Genomic DNA, 16085 nt, shown 5'->3' with positions numbered 1-16085 from the left:
ATCGAAACTGGCCGGCCCAAAAGTTATTAAAGACATCGTTAAAATAGTCCGAGTGACTACAGTGGCTCAACCTTAAGTTTATCAACTTGCCCACAGGGAAGAAAATGAATAGTTGAATAAAGTCATTATTTTTGTTTGTTTTTTGCGCACAAAGTATTCTCGTCGCTTGATAAACGTAAGATTGAGCCACTGTAGTCACTCGGACTATTTTAACGATGTCTTTCATAACTTTTGGGCCAGCCAATCCCTTAAGAAGCCTATGGAGGAGTGAGACAGCTCTCAGATTTAATCAAAAATATCGTAATTTGTGTTCCGAAGTCTTACGGGGTTGGAACAACATGAGGGAGAGTAATTACTGACAGAATTTTCATTTTTGGGTGAACTAGCCCTTTAAGGTGTCAGTGTGGCACATGGTCTATAAGCAAATTATGAAGTATTATATTACAGAATAGGCTCATGGCAGGTTTATATCTCAAAGAAGGCTTTTTATCTGTTTATTAGTCTGTGTATGACTGAAATATAAAAAGTTAAAACCAACTGGTTTGGTTTCAAGTGGATGTATTTGATGGAAGGCCTATAACATTAACTAAGGTCATGCTTCCTTTGACAAACAGTGTAAGTTTAATGCTTTATTTAATTAATTCTAATAAACAAAATTGGTTTGATATTGTGTTATGTCATACAAACATTTTTAAGTGTGGCTGAAGTGTGAAAATGCTTTTTGGGACTGCTGTATATTTGTGGCTTTCAGGTATCACCATCAGTTTTCTCTTTTTCAATCTCACTCAGATGAGGACAAAGTACCAACAGAAGGAAGCAATGGCATCTTCGTCCCAGTTCTTAAATCCCGGACCCTGGGCTCAGATATCGACTACAACCCGAACAAAAAAGATCAAAATTCGGACTTAGATCCTCATAATGCTTCAGGAGGATGTCTGAGTGAGAAAAGAGAAGGAGCATCAAATGCCTCTTCTTCATCACCATCTTTATCCCCACTGCAGAAAACTCTTCCAGAACAGCTGAAAGTTTTCAAAGGTGACGACCGCGGCGGCTGCCAGCCCACATCTCCTAAAAACCGTCGGATGTTGTATTCTGGATCTGCCAATAATGGATCATCTAGACCGTCTTTTCCAGGCAGCCTGTTTCCGCTGGAGTCTTCACCGCGGCACCAGCGGAAGGCCCTCAACATCTCGGAGCCGTTTGCAGTGTCTGTACCTTTACGCGTGTCTGCGGTTATTAACTCTAACAGCACCCCCTGCAGGGCACCTGGCAAAGAACGGGACAAGGGTTTAGGGGGACTCTTTAAGCCTCCAAAGGAGGCCGGACCTCTGGAAGCCCATCGGAGGGAAAGTATTGGCACTGCTGGATTCCCTGTCCACATCAGTGGCAGCAGTGGGAACTTTACGTTCACAGACTGGGAGACTGGACTAGCCGCTCACACCAACAGTACTGGGTACCGAGAGCACCCGCTCAGTGACAGCAGTGGAGGCAGCGGATGCAGTATCTATAGCAACAGCAGCTCTTTCCCCATGGAGAAAGAGGATCAGACAGGGGAAAGAGATATTACAGATCCCATCACTCTGGGGACAACAAAGAGTATGACGATTGTAGTGTGTGTGTGTGTGTGTGTGTGGTTCAGCTATTCCCTGCATTATGCAGACAAAATATAAAAAAATTTGGTCCCCATGAGGAAAACAGATTATAAATCATACTAAATGTCGTTTTTTGAAAATGTAAAAATGCAGAAAGTTTTCTGTGATGGCGTAGGTTTAGGGCTAGGGTTAATGTAAGGGGAGAGAATATACAAGTTGTAAAGTATAAAAATCATTATGTCTATGGAAAGTCCCCTTAAAACATGAAAACACGACGTGTGTGTGTGTGTGTGTGTGTGTGTGAATATAAGTGTATTTTAATTGAGTGAGAATCATTTTAAATCTGCATTTGTAAGTTGATTAATTACATTTTAATATAGATTAAAAACAAAAAACAAAAAAAAGTTAAACACTGACATACTCTTTTACTCTTTCATTATCATATACACTGCCCGGCCAAAAAAGAAAAAAAAGGGTCGCTGTTCGAATTTTACTAGGCAAATTCATAAGAGTCTATGATTGGATCATTATTGCAGTGATTATTCTAGCATGTTATATGTTTGGAAACAGTTCTTCTTCTAACCCTAATTGATGGAGAGTGTAGCTTTTCATATACAGTAGGAAGACACATCATGGCCATATTCCAGGATGACAATGTCAAGATTCATCAGGCTCAAACTGTGAAAGAATGGTTGGGAGGGAGTTTGAAGAATAATTTTCACACATGAATCGGCTCCTCTGAGTCCAGACCTTAAATTCATTGAAAGTCTTTGGGATGTGCTGGAGGAGACTTTACAGAGTGATGAACTCTTGCATTCACAATACAAGATCTTGACCAAAAATGTATGCATCTCTTGATGGAAATAACATCACAACATTCATTTCCATCAAGAGGTGCATCAATTTGTAGTTTCTTTTACCTTTTTTTTTTTGGCCGGGCAGTGTATTATCAGATTTATTGAGCAGTTAGATGAAGTAGAAAATAATTCAGATCTATATTTTTTTAAGCAATAACTTAAAGGTGAAATGTGTCGTTCTACTAAAAGTGCAACATCTGTAGGTTGTAAACGCTGTGGTGCTTTCGAACATTGCCTTGTTTTGAAACCCGACCAGAACAGCAAGACTCAACCAATGTTGTGTGTTTGGGCTAGACTGTCGGATATTTAATGGCTGATGAGGGAAGTAATTGGCAATCACATTATTTTTGCAATTCTGTTTGGTTATGCTAATGCCGCAGAAATGACACACTGCACCTTTAACTCTACTACTCTAACTGATTATCTGTGCTTTCTCAGGAAATGATACAGAAGTGAGAGAGCTGATAGCCAGTGTGGAGAATTTTGAACCTCAGGTGTCATCTGAGACTAAAGCAATAGGGGAAGAACTGGAAACTACATCAACACAACAAGAAATAACAAAATTGGACAAACTGGTATGATTTGAATTGATAAAACATCAATTAAACAGAATTAAATGTACCCCTGTAGTTTTTAATAAGATTGAAGTACTACTAGTATATAAGAAGACCAAATAATTTTACTGTAAAACTAGCCAAGATGAAAAGATAATAGTGGTATATATTTCTATTCTTTTCTATTTTATTCGGTTCCAGTTTATTCTGTTCTATTCTTATTCACTTAATTCCTAAATTATATTTAGGTCATAATTTATGTATTAAAAAAGTTTAAAGGGTTAGTTCACCTCAAAATGAAAATTCTGTCACCATTTACTCACCCTCATGTCGCTTCAAACCTATAAGACTTTCGGTCAACATTCGTTCAACTTAAATGAATATATTTTTAATGAAACCTGAGAGATTTCTGTCCTTCCATTGTAAGTCTAAGTAACCAAAACTTTGATGCTTCAAAGAGTTCATTAAGACATTCTAAACGTACTGTGTGAATCAGGCGGTTTAACCCTTAAAGTCTTCTGAAGAGACACAATGGCTTTATATGATGAACAGATTTAATTTAGGCTTTTATTCACATATAAACATTGATCAGTGAATGTACATAAAGCACTCAAATATGGTAAATGGAAGCTGAAGAATGTTTGCGTTACGTGTTAGAACCAATGAGGTTTGATCTTGATGTGCATCAATCGAGTACGATTGAGCTTTCATTTTCCATATTTGAGTGCTTTATGTATGTTTGTTTATATGTAAATAACAAATTAAATCTGTCAGTTCATCATATAAAGCAATCGTGTCTTTTCAAAAGACTGCGCAATTCAAATGGATTACATTTACAATTCTTATGAAATTTTGAACTGTCAAAGTTTTGGTGACAGTATCTTCTTCATTTGTGTTCCAAAGATAAACAAACGTTTTATAGGTTTGGAAGTACATAATGACATGATAAATGATAATAGATTTGATTTTTTTAAGTGAAGTAACCCTTTAAGCCCACTGTCTTAGAAAGATATAATTGTGGCTTCATAAATACTACTGGAACAAATGCCTCTAACCAGTCCTCACCTTTTTTTCTTATTTTTGTTTCTTTGTGCTTGACAGGAAGTACTCAACGAGGTGTCATCGTCTGACGTGCATCAGAAAGTTTTAGTCACCGAGGCTAAAACAAATATGCTAGATGAACAAGTGAAGTCCAGCTTCACCAAAATGACTGGAAACGAGGACAGTCTCAAGCTAAGTGGTCAAACACGGAGAAGAAGTAGTTTGCCCACAAATACTGCATCATCAAAGGGACTCTTTATAGACCTTACCAAAAACGTAATGTTTGATCATCCTGGTGCTACTACGTTTAATTCTGTCATGAAGCATTTGCCTGAAAGATTGTTGTCATGTGATGGTGGCTGGAATTACTTGGATAATAATGTTGACAGGACAGACCACAAGAGACTAGAGTCACAAAACATAATAACAACCAGTCTACAACTTTCCCCATTTCTCCACCTAAAGGAAACAGATATTCTCCAAGATGCAGAGCCATGCAGTGAAGAGGAACTAAGAACAGATCCTGTCGAGAAAGACAACACTTCCAAAAGTGACTTGAGAGATCATTCAAGCAGTTATGTAAAATCAGACATTCAGACTGCTCTTCACTCTGACACAAAAGAATCATTAGTAACAAAGAATATTTGTGAAAAAGGAAATAAGGAGGTTATTGATGAACCCAGGAAACTTGACTTAGCAGGAAGAATCAAGGGAAGTTTAGAAAGACTCTCAACTTGTCTGAACGAACAGCATTTCACATTGGAAATTTTGCACCAAGATGACGTAGACACATGGGGAGGTAATTTGGATCAGGTTGAACCATGGGAAGACTTGTGTTCTGCCAAGCAGTGGGTGACAAGCCCTCTCCACTCCCCAACACTTGAGGATCTCTTACCTATGCCAAAAGAGACTATGCCATGTCATGCAATTCACAGCCAAATTCTTGATAAGCCAAAAGTGGACGAGTTGCCCAACAGCAAGAAGGATGAAGCTAAAGAACCAACTGTGCTTATTGACATTACATCATCTCAAACAGAGGCTGCTCTAACATCCTGTAAACTTGTAAACCCAACGGGAAACAAAAATGCAGACACAGATGTAGCTTGCTCTGCACAGGTAACAGCGCATTTTGATAACCGCAAGTGGATGGGAGACAAAGATGACAAACTTGAGGTTCCACAGGTCAAGATATTGAAGACATTAACTGATTCAGACGAGACCACTGAACTGCAAGACTTGAGCAAAGCAAAACAGAAGCGCTCTTCTCCCTCTCAGAGATTTCACCGACAGACATCCCACGAGTTCTGCATTGTGGAGAGAAGTCAAGAAAACATTAAACCTAAACTCAGGCCATGCTCCCTAAACCTTGATTTAGGACACCAAGGTTTCCGAGACATCTCAAATAGTCAGTATCTGAAAGGTGCAAAGCAATCAATTGCACAGGAATGGGTGACACATGAAGCCAAGCATGGAAGCACATCTCTAGAGTTGGAGCTATTCCTGAGTGGCTCCAAGGCACCTATGCGACGCAACTCTGCACCAGTCAGCGTGTCATCAGTTCGCACTGCATTCATGATCAAAACCTGCCAAGCAAAAGCTGTTCCTGTTATTCCACCAAAGGTTCAGTACAGCCACATACCTCATGCCCTACTTGAGGGGAGCACTGATCAAGTCAGTAAGAGTACACCTGAAAAGAAACCTGCCAAGAGCAAGTTGGGAAAAGCAGGTTCTGCACTTCCCCTCCAGAAAGTCAAAGACCACAGGGAGGAGCTGCCAAGCAGTGAACCACCATCAGGGGTTCATAGACAGAAGCCCACGAACAATGCGACATGCAATGAGAATTTCAAACCAACATCCATTCCCGATCTTCCAGTGTTGAGAAGGAAGCGATCTGCAAATGGGGACACCTTTATGGATCGTCCTAGACCTGATCGCTCAACTCTTCTTCAGAGATCGTCCTTTAGAAATCGCCCAAGACCTCAAAGTCTCATCCTGTTTAGCCCCCCTTTTCCAATCATGGACTACCCTCCGGTAGGGCAAGATGGTAAACTAGTCCTGTCTCCCATTAAAGCTGAAGCCTCACCGTTTGACGTCTATGCAAAAGAACTAGCTGAAAACCTCAAAACTCCTGAGGGGGTAACCTTGCGTAATAAAATGACTTTGCCAAAGAGTGGACAAAGGCTTGAGACCTCAACCAGTTGCTTTTACCAGCCACAAAGGAGGTCAATGATATTTGACAACAGAAGTAATAGGCAAATTGAGTGAGAAAAGACTGACTTGTTACTGGCCATCATGTGATAACTAGCAAACTTCCAGCTTATCAAATGTGCCCCAGTCTCAGTATACCCTATAGATGTTTGGAAATCAAGGTGCCGTTAATCTTGATAATCAGAATTGTAAGTATTAAGCTTTGTGTAAAATGATGCTGCTGCTAAGGATTTATATCAGAGATTTTTTTTCTATCTTTGCAAGAAAAACTGAAACATGCTTAAGGATAAACCTGGGAAACTTAGCATGCTCCTACTGTATATGTAAATACAAATTGTACAAGCACATCTCAGTTTAAATCGACTCAATTCCCTTCCTGTGGAGCTGAAGGTCTTTGTGTCTGTTGTTACTTTATCATGATTGGATCATATTATGTTTACAGTTGGAGCATTTATAAATTATCTACATGATGAAATTAGGTGTTCAACATGCCAGCCAATGAGAAAATAAAACTGTTAAAATACTTGACAAAACATCAACAAAAAAACAAACATTTATTTATTCAATAATCTTGTTTTGCCATACAAAACTGTACTCTAAAGAGTAAAAATCACTTTGTACAAATTTTTGGGGTAAAAGTCCAATGATTTGAAGATAAATGTTAAAAGGTCAATGTTCTTGAATAATTCAAACATTGCCTCTAGCTGTGTTCTCTTCTCTAGTGGATATAGTAGATGCAGTTTTTTAATATTTTCAAATCTCCTGATTACTTGGTTAACTGATATGTATGAAACAAATATGGTGAGTTTTCAAAAAATAAGATTATAAAGAAACTGTCCGAATTTTATATAAACCATAGAGCAAAGAAGTTTTGGTTCAAGTATGAGAGGAAGTTTAAGGACGAGAGATCATGATGGTGATGTTGTCAGTTATTGTAACCAAAGAACACTAACCTTGTAATATGTTCTTTTTGTATTCAGTCACATTGGATATTGTATGTATTCCATTCTAAACAAAATAATAAAAGTACTTCACATGTAATGTGTACACTGTGACATACACTTAAGCGTTTCCATGCCATATTTCTATTTGCATATTTATAATGTAAGGGAACGCAGATCTTAAATATATATATATATATATATATATATATAAGATCTGCGTTCCCTTACATTATAATATATATATATATATATATATTACACACACACACATACAAGGGAATGGGGTAAGTTTTGCCACTTACCTGCAGTTGTCTTCTGCAGCTGGCAAATATGAATGATAAAAAATAGAAGCAAATCACGTATTCAGGATGTGTGCAAAAATGGAAAAGTAAACCCTACATAAATGGTACAATAAAGTGGTTCAGGGACACAATTTGCTTCATGCTATAGGGGTAAGCTGTGTCATGTCAAAGGTAAGTTGAATCACTGTGGAATATAGGAACAATTTACATTTTAAATAAAACAATGGCCATAGTGTATAAGAACAAGAATCACATTCCAAAGTCTTATGTTGCAGAATAATATTCAGTTTCATAAACCAGCCAGGGAACGCTTTAATATTCATAATATTTGAATACAGTGAAACAATTTACAATATTATATATATATGTAAAATGTAAAGCTAGCTACCCTTTAGAAAATGATTAATTTTCAGAACTGGTAAAGCATCGATATAAAACCTAATAATTATGCAATGTTATTACTTCACTAATAAATTCTTATAACATCATGTGAGGGTTTAAATGCATCTTATTCTACTCTCGTTTACTCATTACAAACATATTAGAGTTGTGTTTAAAAAATACACAATAAATGCAAATAGACAATGTAACTGTCAACTTATTTTGACATTTATTTTCTTTTAAAAATGAAGAGAACGCATGTAATAAACCAGTCTTGAAACACAAGATGTTGCTTCAGAGTAAATGTAAATAACTATAGAAATACACTGTAAGAAGAGCAAACTATAAACAAAGACTTCCTTCATTTATGCAGCTAAAATACATCATGGAAATTTGAGTACAGAGCAAAAGCCAGCTTGTGCCTGGCTTACAATGTTATGGAGAATACTTGTAAAATGTATAAACTTAGAAGTTGCTCTATCTTATAAAATGTATTTTTTTCAGATTACAATAACAATCTGAGAATTGTGAGTGATAATGTCAGCATACAAATCAATCCATTCTGTGACTCGATATCCAGAGAAAGCATGTCAGTAATTACTTTTTTTTATATATATATTGAGATATTTAAAAATGTAGGTCACTCACAAACTTGATAAATTTGTAAGACAGTTGCTTGGAAACAACAACAATGCAGAGTCACTGAATGACCTGCAGCAACCAACACACCTCACTTAAAGAAATAAATAAATAAAAGTATAAACATGCATTAAATTCCTTGCAAAGCCATAGTTACTTTGCTTTTGAATTCATTATGATTTGACAAATGTATTGCTTGATTCATCACGGATTTTGATCTTCATTTGCACCTGCAAAAGTTTTTGTAAAGTCAGTTGTGACCGATGGTTCACAGCTATTCAAAAATGTCACTTTTTATTATTAAATATAATCCATAAAATGAAAAAGGTACATTTAAATCATGTTTACAAGGCCAAGTTAAATAGGCTAAATTGCCTGAACAGTGACAATATGCAATATATTTAACAAACTCTTTCTCTTAAATAAGACCGCATATATTGTACACACACACACACACACACACAGAGAGAGAGAGAGAGCTATCTAAATGGGGAAATTCCATAGATGTAATGGTTTTTATACTGTAAAAATTGTATATTCTCTCCCCATACACTAACTCTACCCCTAAACCAACCTATCACACAAACCTTTCTGAATTTTTACATTTTCAAAAAAAAATTATTTACTTTATTTTTATTCCAGATACACGAGGACGTACCTAAAGGGAGGTTTTTGGTCATTTCTGGGAACAAATTTGTCCCCAAAATATAGTTAAGTAGGTGTACACACACACACACACACACACCAGGCACAGTATCTCCAATAGATTAGGGTCTATCCTTCTTAAATATACTGTCATCAATCATTCTAGAAAGACTCAAATCAGTCAAGATTCTGGATATTGTCTGAAACAAATATACCGGTATATATATATATACGTGTATATATATATATATTATATATATATATATATATATAAACATGTAAACTGAAGGAAAGTAAAAAAAAAATACCTGTTCTAACATGAACTGAAGTGGATCATCTGGTCTATCAAAAACCAGTTTCTCTGTGATGTCCTGAAATAGCACAAATGAAATTGAGTGAAAAACACAAAACAATTATGCTTGTCTTGGAAGTCTCAATCATCAAAAGGTGCCTTCTGCTGCTAAAATGACATTGGTAGTTAGTAAGGGCTCTTTTAATGCTGTAGAACTTATGAAGCAATATGTAGTAGTTTCATTATGCAATAATTATGAAATAATGCAATCTTTTAACCCCTTCAGAACCTGTTTTTTTTTTTAAACCAATACAATTTATGTTTTTATAATATGAGCAATCCTGGCCTCTTATTGGTCTCTGAACAATCAATCACAAAGAAGATTTGACCCCATGCTTTTTTTTAAGTTTAATGTACATCGCAAAGGACATCAGGTGTTATCTGCTGGAACCTCAAGAATTAGTTGTGTGCCAGGTGTGAAATTTGTGCAAGCCTTTCAAAGCTAAAATAAAGAACTACAAATTATATGTTAATGCATTAATGTTAATTAATTAAATATTATTAATATGACTTTATGTCTTCAAAGTGACCATAAACTGTCCATCAACTTTTCATTGGTTTTAGTGAGAAACAGCCACAGATGAATGACTACACAGCAACACACACACCCTCCACACACTGATGCCTTGATGCTATATATAATGCACACAATATATTCATCAAAACAACCAGCAAGTACACATAAACACACCCACATACACACAAAGACATATATACTCAGATTCACCCACTGCAACCAACAAAAATATAGTTTTTATTGAGACTTTATATCATCATACTTTTTTTTTCTACGTTCTTAACTTATGTGTTATTTTCAAAATCTTCAACCACTAACGTTAGTTAACAAACTCTAGTTCATAAGTATGGTTAAAATATGAGGATTTCTATGTTGATTTAGTCGTGGTGTCCATGTAAAAAAATCTAATAAAAAAATTAGTTGGCAAGAATTTTTTTTTTTTTTAGATTAATTTCTTCCTTGAAGAATAACGTTAGCATATTTCAAATAAAAAGCTCAGTGGGAAAAAAAAAATCAGGTCTGAAGGGGTTAACATAACTAAATTTTTTAACATAGCGAACCGTTTTACTTGTTAGTTCTGTTAGAGCTCTGAATTGTGCTTCGCCATTTTGTGCTAAGCCATTCATCACTGTCTACCATTTTCTTCGTAAGAAAATATATCAGTAGCTGCAGCTTTGTTCTTTCTCACCTGAAAAATCTGAAGAATATTATGAGTCTCCATATAGTTAACAGAGCGTTCGTAAGGGTCCGTGAACACTGACGAGGAGCCACGAATGCTCTCCGCACTCTCGGTGATAAGCAGTTTTTCTGATAGAACAGAATCTGCCATCCCACAAAGTCTATGCTAATGTAGTCAACTAAAAACGATATATATACAAAAAGTAAGTTGCGAAGAGTACTTCCGAGTAGCATTATAACTCAAATAGTTAGCGTTCGCTCTTTAAGAAAGGATATCAGATGCATTACCTCAGTTTAGAACAAAAATACAACTTTTTGTCTTTAGTCCGTTTTATGCAAATAGAGAAATGAGACCGCGTATCTCGAGCAGGACGGTTGGAAATGTCACCCTGTAACCCCTAGCAACTGTAAACAAAAGGCTTGCATGATGTCATTGGGCACAGTTCCCCGGGACATCGCCTTTGATTCGTGAGGAGTCTAGAAAAGGGTTATTAAAAAAGCAAAAAAACTGTGTTCGTACGGTCGAAATATTACTTTTGCAGTTGATGCCAATTTTACGATCTATTTTTGGATAAGAAACTACCTCAGAAGACCTCGGGCTAACGTTTACAATACGACTGACAAAGGGAAGGAGGGGCTAAACTGCTGTTTCTAGGTTGCTAGTCGTCCTCAGCTGACACTTCGGCCTACAATGGGTGCATTTTATGTAGGGCAGACGGTGTGCGTGTCCCCCGGTGAACCTCTCGGCGGAACATTGCTGTTCGTGTTTATAACCGAAAGGGGGAACTCGATATCAAGAAAAGCTTTCAAGCAACGGAAACCTCCTACTAAGCGGAATAATATGGAGGAGAGGGATTGTTACATGTGACGAAATACTTACGTGAGCCAAGGTCGAGCAGCTTTTATCAAATTAATATACAGAAGATATATAAGTATCGGTTTATAATATGCCTCTTTTGACGTTTGACATCACAAAACCTGGGACGTCGCCTAAGTTATATCGCTGCCAATATCCCGACATAATATTCATGTTAATTACTGTTCACTGCTATCATAACACTAAGACAGGATCAGTCGTTCAAAGGATTGTATTCTGCTATATATATATATATATATATATATATATATATATATATATATATATATATATATATATATAAAATAGCGCATGAAAAAAATCACTTAGGCTTGAAGGTTGATTATTCCTCGTCTAGACTACAGTCGACCGCGCGCGCGCGCGCACACGCACACACCTGTCATTGTCTAGACTGGGGGGTGTCGGGGGAGGGGGGGGCTCGTGAACCACTATTGCATTATTTTGTGTCTGTCACAACGACTCTGTGAACGTATTGGGGAACAAAAAAGTTCGGTGTCACTTTTCACGATCTGATTGGCCCTCAATACCGTCAGCAACTCTCCTTACGTTTCCTTGAGGTCAGCTAGGGACGTTAAAAAATAAATAAATGAGAAAATAGAAATGCGTAGAAAGTAAAAGGCACGGGGTGAACAATCTAGCTTGTTGGTCTTCAAACTGACGGGCAGCGTCATCATCCAATGTGGGACCAGATGTAATTTGGATACATTTATTGACACTGTCTCTAACCAATCGAAAGTAGGCTATCTATAAATGATCAACATGAGGGGTTCTCGGATGACTGGCCTTTTGATCGAGGATGGGACATGGATTTCAGGGAGTTTCATTCGCGCCAAATAACAGTAATTTCGTGGTAACGTATGCATTTCTTTATGCTCAAGAATCAAGCAGAAACTCCTCAAAAAAAGGGACGCACTGAAATACTTAACGGAAAACGGTGCACTTGTACAGTGGCCGATCATTAAAGAAACTGAGGATGCGTAGTGTCCATGCTGGTTCAAACACAACAATTGGATAAGGCAGAATAGTTTCACTTTCAGAGCCACAATGGAGCCAGTTTCAGCGCTCCTCGCTGCGCGGAAGGGAGGGCGTGCGGCTCACCGATTGGGGTAAAGTCATGTTGAACGATTTATATCACAACCTACGTGCTTCAAGAAAGTCCATTCTGTTCCAATCGCCAGTAGAAAGGCGTGGCTGCCCAAAATCTTCGACGAATAGTGAAAAAATGGGAGGGCACGAGCGAGCTGCGTGATGTCCTCTCCGAAGGTAGGCTGCAGCGTGTGTTTATTGATGAGATGAAAGAAGATGGAAGTGAGAAATGAAACAAAGTAAGGGACAATATTAATAAACTCAGTCCTTGCCTGGGGAAAAGCTGTGAAGCGCTGTAGCCACTGGAGAAGAAAGACCCTTAAAGCAGCAGGTAAGAAATAGGGAGAGGGAAGGGAGGGGGAGGGAGGGTACTTATACCTACTATTTATGTTAGGCTATTTATAAGAGTAATAGCAGTCGTTCCCTAGATATGTGGTGAAAAAAAACTTAAGCATGAAGCATGAACTAATAGCTCAAACGCAAGACTTGTTCAGCAATATGTTATGCATAAACCAGCCGTGAAGAAAACTTCGCGAAATTACGTTTAGTTGTGAAAGAATTGGCACTCTGGATTATGTGAGTTCTCTCTAAACATCTAATGTTTGTCTGGAATGGAATTAAACAAAAAAGATTATGAAGTGACGTCTCTCGACCATATAATTCCTTGCTTGATCACCCATTTTCTATAGTTTAACACTTGTCAGGCTATCGAGACTTTGTCTGTAGTTTTAATATTATTTCAGTAGGCTGTGTGTTTTGATATTTTGCGAAGTGTTAAACGTACCACTGAACCATGACACGAAAAGCTCAATACGACTCAACGGAGCCGCTATAGGGACTTCCCTATACGACCAAAATATTTGATAGAATAACACCCGCTCTAACCGCGAGTTAAGTGTCAAGAATGATATCGCTACAAGACCTATATGATCTGTTTCACTACAGACGAGATAGAAATGATTATTCAAACATTTCAGCCGCTTATCTGGAGTCCTTTCCGGGCTATTGCTAATATTTTATTGACCCCGGTAGTTTTGCGCTAGCCTCTGGTTTCGGGCTCTCTGAGGCAAACATAATTGTTACCAATATTGTTGTTTTGTGTAGACGCTGTCGGACAAATTCTATACGAAAGTAGCCTATGGAGTTTTGTAGGGAGTGTATCTGGCGCTTTACCATGTCCGTTATTTGTCTTCATTGAATTAGGATACGCAGCCTAAACGAAGTGACCGAAATATTAGTCCTCGTACCAAGAAACCGAAATTTAGATAAATGCCCATCTTGTTCTGTATTCTAATGCTTGTACTTACTGAATGACCTCTTTTTGACTCCGTGTTGTGAAGTGCCAGCTTGTTGCCTATAACGCACGCGTTTGTAGGCTAAGCAAACAATAAATCACTCGGCCATTTTAACACAAAAAAACTTAATATGGCAAAGCAGAGAGGAGCGCTTCTTCAATATTTTGGAGGTTACGGGGCCTTCGAGCAGCGTCCGATCACAGCGCTGATTGTATTGTTATCTCAGTGTAGTTCGAGACGGCGGGTATGAGAACCATGCAGTGGAAAAACACACCAGACACATTTTTCATTAATTTATCATATGCCCTCTGTTTCCCGACGCTGTATTATAAAATGTCTGGCTTATATAATCTGTGTATTTATAGCTAATGCCATGAAAAGGTTGTCAGTTATGTTGGGAGATTCTATCCGATGTTGCCTACTTTGATTATTGGGATGTTTTATCTGAGCTGAAAGATGAAAAACCCTGTTGCAAACACAATGCAATAATCTTATTTTTAATACAAATGTTAGCAATGTGTAGGCTATGTGTGTTTGCTTTTTTATTATTTGAATTTGCTGACCGCCAGTCTCTCAGACGGTCAATGCGGCCTTGGAAGTTTGACTGAACCCCTTTACTTATTGATACAAAAACACAACTATTGAAATAGCCTACTTAATTCAACGTTAAGGATTTTTTTTTTAAAGTAAAGTGCTGGTGTATATGGAATAGAGGCAGATTGTATTATTAAAAAAAGAGGTTTGCACGTGTAAATCATGGCCTCTGTTCTATTAACCCTGTGTGCTGCTCTAGATTCGTTGCTAGCTTAGAAGTGTTAGCAAGTCGTCAGTCTCCTAAACCTGTGGATGTCTGAATAACATTTTTTTTCTTTAACCTACTTCAATCAATGTTAAATGTCGGCAGTTTCACGATGAAAACTTTCATCTCTATCTTTGCATCTGATTCAGAAGAGGGTGATGTATAGGCTAGTTGTGCATTAACGTAAGGCAAACAAACTATAAATCATCATAAAATATTATAGCGTTCTTTTTGCTTCTAATATTATTGCAAGTGCATACCTATGTTAGAAACAATATTTCTTTCACAAATTTATTTTTTTCCCACTGTACTTTTTTTTCCCCTTTAGCTGCTACCGGCCTCATTTTCATGGTTTTGTAAAATTCTTCGTGTCTTTGCAGGTAGGGCAACGTCGAGGAAATTAACTCTTTCTATATCATGTCGAATTAGGTTTTTATTTTAGTCAGCTCATTTTGTAGAAATGCAAGTTATATAGGCTATTACTTTATGAATCAAGCGTTCCCCCCACGTGTTCAAGACTGCTCTGCTTAAGCTACACGTTGTTCTTTATTGTGCACCTGTTTAATTCAGTTGAAATCCGTTTTTAATCGCGTGTGTGTATTAATGTTTTTCAATGCTTCATGGATGATTTGGGCAGTGGGGATGGGGAGGAGGGCCTTGCCTGCGTGCAGGTCGTTTGTCTGTCAGCTTTACCGAGTTTTAAGTTGCTGTATGCGTGAAAAATACCTTGAGATGTATGTTTTACGTTAGTATACGATAGTGTATACAAAAACTTCAAAATAAACTTGCAAATACACTGTAAGTCCCAGCAGTCGCACTATAGATATAGCAATGCTCCTCCTGGAATTAATTTTCATGTGTTAATGCACCATATAAACGAGATTTTTCTTATTACTTTTCTGTAATGAGGCTATAGCAGCTCAGTTATGTGATGCTTGGAAACGTGTGACACTTTTGTCTGTAAAGATGTGCCTTTTAAGGGGGTATGTACCTGGATGTACATGTGAGAGTTTATTCTTAAGTGGCTTTATGTTTCTTATTTAAACAATAATGTATTGTTGATAAGTTGTATCATATAACTAAACATTAACTAAGAGCACTGCTTTCCCAAACATGAATTATCAATATGTAAGCCTGTATTTTTATATGGCTTATTTGTCTGCTCTAAATATGACTGTGTTTATTAGTGCGATTATTGATCTGAGGGGCATATTGATTGTTGCTTATATATAATGATAAACTTATTGAGTTTAATCATTATGGTGGCAATATAAGAGGTCGTGATCATGATTTATGTTTTTAAACATATTATTTTACC

General features: G+C 37.2%; 3 protein-coding genes across 5 annotated transcripts in view; 2 read left to right on the top strand and 1 right to left on the bottom strand.

Moving 5' to 3' along the window:
- arhgap31 (Rho GTPase activating protein 31) overlaps nucleotides 1–7293 on the top strand; it is a 40866-nt gene extending 33573 nt beyond the window's left edge. For both annotated transcript variants that reach the window (XM_056247387.1, XM_056247388.1), the window contains exons 10-12: nucleotides 790–1596; nucleotides 2888–3024; nucleotides 4105–7293. In XM_056247387.1, the coding sequence (XP_056103362.1) occupies nucleotides 790–1596; nucleotides 2888–3024; nucleotides 4105–6309 (3149 nt within the window). In that variant the 3' untranslated portion in view covers nucleotides 6310–7293. The remainder of the gene's footprint in view (nucleotides 1–789; nucleotides 1597–2887; nucleotides 3025–4104) is intronic.
- Nucleotides 7294–8493: 1200 nt separating this feature from the next.
- tex55 (testis expressed 55) lies at nucleotides 8494–11601 on the bottom strand. Its single transcript, XM_056247289.1, has 3 exons — nucleotides 10721–11601; nucleotides 9472–9534; nucleotides 8494–8748 (listed from the first exon to the last, which is right to left on the bottom strand). Exons 1-3 carry the CDS (start codon nucleotides 10859–10861, stop codon nucleotides 8692–8694), a joined length of 261 nt encoding a protein of 86 aa, XP_056103264.1. The 5' UTR covers nucleotides 10862–11601; the 3' UTR covers nucleotides 8494–8691.
- A 748-nt stretch (nucleotides 11602–12349) lies between these two features.
- zbtb20 (zinc finger and BTB domain containing 20) overlaps nucleotides 12350–16085 on the top strand; it is a 62729-nt gene continuing 58993 nt past the window's right edge. The window contains exon 1 of one of the 2 annotated variants that reach the window (XM_056247384.1): nucleotides 12350–13004. The gene's annotated coding sequence lies outside the window, so the exon portion shown is untranslated. Of the gene's footprint in view, nucleotides 13005–15089; nucleotides 15148–16085 lie in introns of those variants that run through there. The other variant, XM_056247385.1, reaches the window with a different exon arrangement.

This window comes from Rhinichthys klamathensis, unplaced genomic scaffold (assembly GCF_029890125.1).
Source record: "Rhinichthys klamathensis goyatoka isolate OS25496 unplaced genomic scaffold, OSU_Roscu_1.1 h1tg000046l_1, whole genome shotgun sequence".
Classification (NCBI taxonomy): Eukaryota; Metazoa; Chordata; class Actinopteri; order Cypriniformes; family Leuciscidae; genus Rhinichthys; species Rhinichthys klamathensis.
This window is presented reverse-complemented; position numbering and strand designations above follow the sequence as displayed.

Excerpts from the sequence above, each read along its gene's own strand:
- tex55 (XM_056247289.1), bottom strand. The coding sequence starts at position 10,861 with ATGGCAGATTCTGTTCTATCAGAAAAACTGCTTATCACCGAGAGTGCG. Across the intron at positions 9,535-10,720 it reads ATATTCTTCAGATTTTTCAG|GACATCACAGAGAAACTGGT; the intron begins GTGAGAAAGAAC and ends GTGCTATTTCAG. Across the intron at positions 8,749-9,471 it reads TTCAGTTCATGTTAGAACAG|GTGCAAATGAAGATCAAAAT; the intron begins GTATTTTTTTTT and ends AAACTTTTGCAG.